A 5,885-nucleotide genomic window follows, 5' to 3' on the forward strand; every position below is an offset into this window, starting at 1 on the left:
TATTAGGGAGATACTCCCGCGCCGCCGCCAGGTCCACCACCTTAGCCGCTAGTCCCCGCTACACCTACACTTAACCGACCTGTTCGTTGATGGCGCAGTCACCACGCCAGCGCACATTAGCTAAGCACCACTTACCCTGCGCCGTCGTCGCGTCGTCACCTCGAACCTTCCCCCCACGCGCTCCCATCTCCCCCAAACGCCAACGCGCTAAAGTATAAAACGACGAATATAAAAAGGAAAAAAAGAAAACAGAAAAGAAGAACGTTACAGCTACGCACACACACGCCTTTTTTGCTTCCTTCCTACAAAAGCGTCGCGTATATAGCAAAACAAAAACAGAGAGAGAAGAGAGAAAATTTCGCACAATGGATTTGAAAACGACGCCGTTGAGGTTCACACTGGGCAAGCAGTCGTCTCTGGCGCCGGAGAATGAGCTCAACGCCGGAGACGCGGAGGAGGACGAGGTGGAGGTGATCGATCCACGTGTGAGGCTTATGTACTTGGCCAATGAAGCCGACCTGGACGGGATCAAGGAGCTTCTGGATTCCGGCATCGACGTCAACTTCCGTGACATCGATAATCGGACGGCGCTGCATGTCGCCGCGTGTCAGGGCTACTCCGACGTCGTTTCGCTGCTGCTCGAGCGCGGAGCTGAGGTCGATACTAAAGATCGCTGGGGGAGCACCGTAAGTCCACTGTGCTCGTTAAGCTTTGGTCTTTGCTTGATTTTATGATTAGAAAAATGTGGATGAAAAATGTTGTGAAAGATTTGAGATTGACGGTCTGGATTTGATTTGGAACAACAGCCTCTTGCAGATGCTATATACTATAAGAACCAGGAGGTGATCAAGCTTCTGGAGAAGCGTGGAGCAAAGCCTCTGGTAATTTTTTATTTTATTTTTACGGTAGTGATTCGTGATTTACTGAGCTGGTTTTGTTTGATTTGCTTATGTTATTGTGCTGGTTTAATTTTCAGATGGCACCAATGCACGTTCAGTATGCGAGGGAAGTTCCGGAATATGAAATCGATCCCAAGGAGCTTGATTTTACTAACAGTGTTGAAATAACCAAGGTAAAATGAGAGCTGTTAAAGTGTCGATTTGCTACGGGTTTGAATGTGTTATGAGAAGTGTTTGAATTAGCTGTCTAATTAGTTGTGTTCGTTTGTTCCAGGGAACATTTCATTTGGCATCTTGGCGCGGAATAGAGGTTGCTGTGAAAAAGCTTAAGGAGGAACTGATTGTTGATGAGGAGAAAGTGTGCGTTGTTTGTGAGCTACTCATCAGTTTTCCAATTCATTTTTATTTTTATTTTTTGTTGCTTTTATGGTCTTTGAAGTTATGGGTCAATTTTGGTCATTCTGCAGGAAGGCGTTTCGGGATGAGCTTGCATTGCTTCAAAAGATACGGCATCCAAATGTGGTGCAATTTCTGGGTGCAGTGACTCAAAGTAGTCCTATGATGATTGTAACAGAATACTTGCCTAAGGTTTGTTCCTTGTCTGTGCTTGTATGTGGTACTTCATTCTTTCTACAGTATATGGAATGGTTGCAATATTTGTGCCTTCGTATTGTTGGAGAAATGGTTATATTTTATAATGTTTTAGCAAAAGCTCATGCTTTAGTACGTAGTGTGAAGTAAAATGCTTGAGGTGCTTCATTCTTTTGATCGCTGTGCTCTTTGGTCTATATTAGTGCTCAAAATAGGGCTCTTCGGATACATTCTGCAGAATCAAATAGGCATAACCTTGTTTATATGTTCTGTATCATATTCTTTCTTCTTTTTTTGTTTTCTTTTTGGCCTGTCAGAATAAAGTCCTGGGTAACATAGAGCCTTTTGTTGAGTTGATTTTCCTCTATAAAGGTGTATGGAAGTGTACCGGAGCACAGAGTAGCTAGCTTGAAGCTTAATATCTAGAATATTGTGATCTTTATTTTGTGTGGCCTTATTGCAGGGAGACCTTCGTGCTTTTTTAAAAAGAAAAGGAGCATTGAAACCATCGACAGCTGTAAGATTTGCACTTGATATTGCAAGGTCCGTTATGCTTTTGATTTAGCCTTGATTTTGTTTTCTGAATATAAACACATTACAAATCAGAAGGATTATAATTTTCCGGTTAGAATAAACTATTCATTGCATTTACAAAGGAGGTCGTTTGTTAAAAACTCAAATGCAGGACTTTAGTGTGATCCAAAGAGGAAAGATGTCATTAATTTATCTTACATATAGATTGAATGTCAGAGTTATAGTCCATTTTAATGTAATATCTTCCTTGATTAGAATGTGGTTCTTTATCCCAGTTGATTAATAAGTGGTGATGGCTTCTATTAGTAAGCTAATGAATATTTCCTTTATTATCATCTTCTATTCTCCCTTTTTTGGCATCGCAAACGAAAGTATGTGTTCTGTTTGTTGTTGTCCCCCAAGATTTAACACTGGATTTAAAATGTCTTGGCTTTAGCAGAGGCTCTGGACAAAAAAAAAAAAAAAAAATGAGAGACATCATTTTCTTTACTTCTAATTTTTTTTTCTTTTTCACTTGATTTGCATGTTGATATGTCTTTTCCCTCTTGTGACAGAGGAGAATAGGAAATAGAAAAAAAAAAAAAAAATATGCTACCTAGTTTAGTGCAAATAAGCATCTTATCAAGCATACACATCCTGGATCTGAATGACTGCATCAGTTTTTGTACTTTCAAAAGCATTCTTGCCTAAATCAACCCAACTCCTGAATTTGTCCTTTGCTTCAAGTCCTGAAATCTTCTAGATATAATTTCTTGTTAGAGTTTTTATGCTTGGATGCTCTGGAAATATAGTTGGATTTATATGTGCAAGATCTTATCTTCATTCCTGTATCAAAGGCCATTAGAAGTGAAAAAACTAAAAACTAATTTACTTATTCTACAATACATGCTTCAGAAGTAAAGACTGTCAACACATTGAGGCTTGGTCGATAAAACCTAACATGTGATTTGGTTGCTTACATTGTTCTGAGAGCAAAATTATTTGTTATTGCTTGAATAGATACCTTGACCACGTTTTCTCTGGATATCACGCAGGGGAATGAGTTATTTGCATGAAAATAAACCAGCACCAATTATTCATCGTGATCTTGAGCCTTCGTAAGTTTATTCTCTTTCGTCTTCTTCTTCCTTATCTCCATTTTGGCCTTATCATTGAGCAAGAGTCCCTTTTTTGTTAAGTACTTTTCTTTGTTTACAGGTCTTTCACCTGAATAAGTCATGTTCATATTACCATTAAAAGTTTAGGAAAGGATCGTGTTGTTTCCCTTGATGGCCTTTATAGTTCAATGGCAGCAGCCTTTTCTTTTTATGTTGCTAACTAGTGTCATGGCAGAAATATATTGCGAGATGATTCTGGGACCTTAAAAGTTGCTGATTTTGGAGTTAGCAAGTTGCTGACAGTTAAAGAAGATAAGCCTTTGATTTGTCAAGACGCTTCATGTGAGTGCTTGCTTCTGGGCAGTACTGTATTGACTGGATCCTTACCAAACTAATACTGTATGTTGCTTAGGTGCAATGTCGCCTAGGTAGTACCTTTCTGAAAGGGGAAAAAGTATTTATGTCAAGTTTTTTTCCCATACAAATATACTTAGCTATAGTTTAGTAGCCCTCCATTCTGGAAACTGACATGCCTTTAGCTGAAGTTGTAGATTGTGAGTGACTCGGTCATTTGTTGATTTCCATTGACAGGTCGTTACATAGCTCCTGAGGTTTCCAAGAATGAAGAATATGATACAAAAGTGGATGTATTCTCCTTTGCTTTAATCTTACAGGAGGTAGATGGATCATTTCTGAATCCTAGACTATTTCTATGTATGAAATTACTGTCATGCCAGTGAATAGTTGCATACCCATGTTATACATCAACTGTCTCTTTCAACATGGGTTTATTATCATAGAGTTTAAATTAATTCATAAAAGATATATGTTGGTTTATCATGAAGAAGATGACCATTTGTTAAGCATGAGAATCAATGAATCAATCAAGCTTCATTACTGACCTTTGTGTGCTGTATCAGATGATAGAAGGCTGCCCACCATTCGCTGCCAAGCCAGATAAAGAAGTTCCAAAAGTATATGTTGCAAAAGACCGCCCACCTTTCAGAGCTCCAATGAAGCGTTATGCACATGGCCTTAAAGAGTAAGTGTATTGCTAAAACAACTTTCTCTGCATTTATTGATTAGAGTCATTGCCCATTTTCTAGTTTTTCTCTGGAATTTTGGTCACTACTAATGGCCATTGTGTTATTGGTGTTTCTGACAATGCGAACCCCTTCATCTTACTTCTTTGCCAGCATGTTTTGTGTAGTTTCTCATCCTGATAGTATCATCTAGTGTAGCATTTGACTTCCAGAAGTTGATTAAATTTTGTTTCTATAACTCTGTGTGTCCTCTCGCATTATGGTCAAAATATCTGATCTTGTTCTAATACCTTTTCACAGGTTAATTGAGGAGTGCTGGAATGAGAAACCAGCTAAAAGACCATCGTTTAGGCAAATAATCTTGAGGCTGGAATCTATTTATAACACCATTGGCCATAAAAGGCGTTGGAAGGTCTGCTTTCTCTCTCTCTGTGGATTTGTTTCTCTGGATTTAGTATTTGCAAATGAATTTGAGAAACTAAATAACTGGACAAAACTTTACATGTGGGATTTGATGTTATTAAACGGCCTGCAATCCTGAAACACTGTTTGAGTTCATGAAGTATTATTCTACAGTTTTGGGAATTGTTAACACGATGGTGGTTTCCTGCTGTGACTTTGTTTGACTTTTACATTCCTATGTATACTTGCTGAAGAAGTCCATTTCTTGCTTCCATGTAATATTTACAGGTTAGACCATTGAAATGCTTTGCAAATCTAGAAGCCATGTTGAGGAAAGATAATATCAGTACGAGCAGCAGAAGCCGTTCATCACGTTCCTCTTATGGTAGCATATAACAACGGGATCTTGTATGGATGTCCAAACAGCTAGCAGATATTACCATTTCCAGCTTGATAGCGGAGAGTTTGTTCACACAAGACAGTAGAATACGGTTGTGTAACTCCTCTGATAGTCAATTACAATTGATTTCTCTCAAGATTCTTTCTTTTTAACTCTCCCTTTGATAATTAACCTGGGCTGAGAACCACATTTTGTATATCACATTATGCATGTAAATCAGTAAATGCATCTCATGTGTAAATCTGAGAATATTTACTTATCATCTCATCGAATATGAGACTGCTGATGTTATTCTGAAGCAGAATTAATCTGGGATTGCCTTCTGTGATAGGTTTGTAATTGTTAAGTAAAGCTTTGAATGTATGGCATTATTTGACACGACTTATTTTGCATTCTCAACATAACCTATTCGTCGTCTGTTGATGGTTTCTTCATTTCGGGTTATGTCATTGACAATACTGGAAGAGATTCCAAGTTTGAGCCTTTCTCAAAGTGTTTGATAGAGACTTTGATTTAGTCCAGCAACATGAGCTTTCCCAATCCAACGTACACAAGTTAGTTAGTTCTTTGGAGACCAGTTTGGTACATCTCATTTTCAAACAAATTCCTACGCAGCTTTTGGAGCAAACGCTGAAGATTGCTTCAACCACTAAACAAATCAAGAACGAAAAAGAAATGTAACTTGCCAGAAAAGGACATTGCAAACATTGGCAATATGGAAAAGGGAAAATAAAAAGCTGTTTACAGATTCTGGCATTGTGGTGAACTAGAACCTTCCCCAATTGCAACTCAGGTGACTTTCAGACAAAGCAAGCATGAAATTGGATAATGAAATAAGAACTGTACTTCTAGAAACCACCCAGAAGATTAAAACAAATGGAATGATGATCTTTGTCCCTTTGGAATGGTGAAATACTGA

General features: G+C 38.4%; 1 protein-coding gene across 2 annotated transcripts; it reads left to right on the forward strand.

Moving 5' to 3' along the window:
* The first annotated feature begins 260 nt into the window (after positions 1–260).
* LOC101302624 (probable serine/threonine-protein kinase drkB-like) lies at positions 261–5,271 on the forward strand. Of its 2 annotated transcripts, XM_004293597.1 has the most exons (12): positions 261–686; positions 807–881; positions 977–1,072; positions 1,174–1,259; positions 1,367–1,487; positions 1,954–2,033; positions 3,059–3,121; positions 3,357–3,463; positions 3,713–3,798; positions 4,042–4,163; positions 4,465–4,576; positions 4,855–5,271. In XM_004293597.1, exons 1-12 carry the CDS (start codon positions 366–368, stop codon positions 4,960–4,962), a joined length of 1,377 nt encoding a protein of 458 aa, XP_004293645.1. In that variant the 5' UTR covers positions 261–365; the 3' UTR covers positions 4,963–5,271. The 2 variants fall into 2 exon arrangements, with proteins under 2 accessions (XP_004293645.1, XP_004293644.1); XM_004293596.1 differs by lacking the exon at positions 4,855–5,271 and having other exon boundaries at positions 4,465–4,830.
* The last annotated feature ends 614 nt before the right edge of the window (positions 5,272–5,885 follow it).

This window comes from Fragaria vesca, linkage group LG3 (genome assembly GCF_000184155.1).
Source record: "Fragaria vesca subsp. vesca linkage group LG3, FraVesHawaii_1.0, whole genome shotgun sequence".
NCBI classification, from domain to species: Eukaryota; Viridiplantae; Streptophyta; class Magnoliopsida; order Rosales; family Rosaceae; genus Fragaria; species Fragaria vesca.

Coding starts and splice junctions, on each gene's coding strand:
- LOC101302624 (XM_004293596.1), top strand. CDS start 366: ATGGATTTGAAAACGACGCCGTTGAGGTTCACACTGGGCAAGCAGTCG. Junction 882..976: donor AGCGTGGAGCAAAGCCTCTG/GTAATTTTTTAT, acceptor TTTAATTTTCAG/ATGGCACCAATGCACGTTCA. Junction 3,122..3,356: donor CATCGTGATCTTGAGCCTTC/GTAAGTTTATTC, acceptor GTGTCATGGCAG/AAATATATTGCGAGATGATT.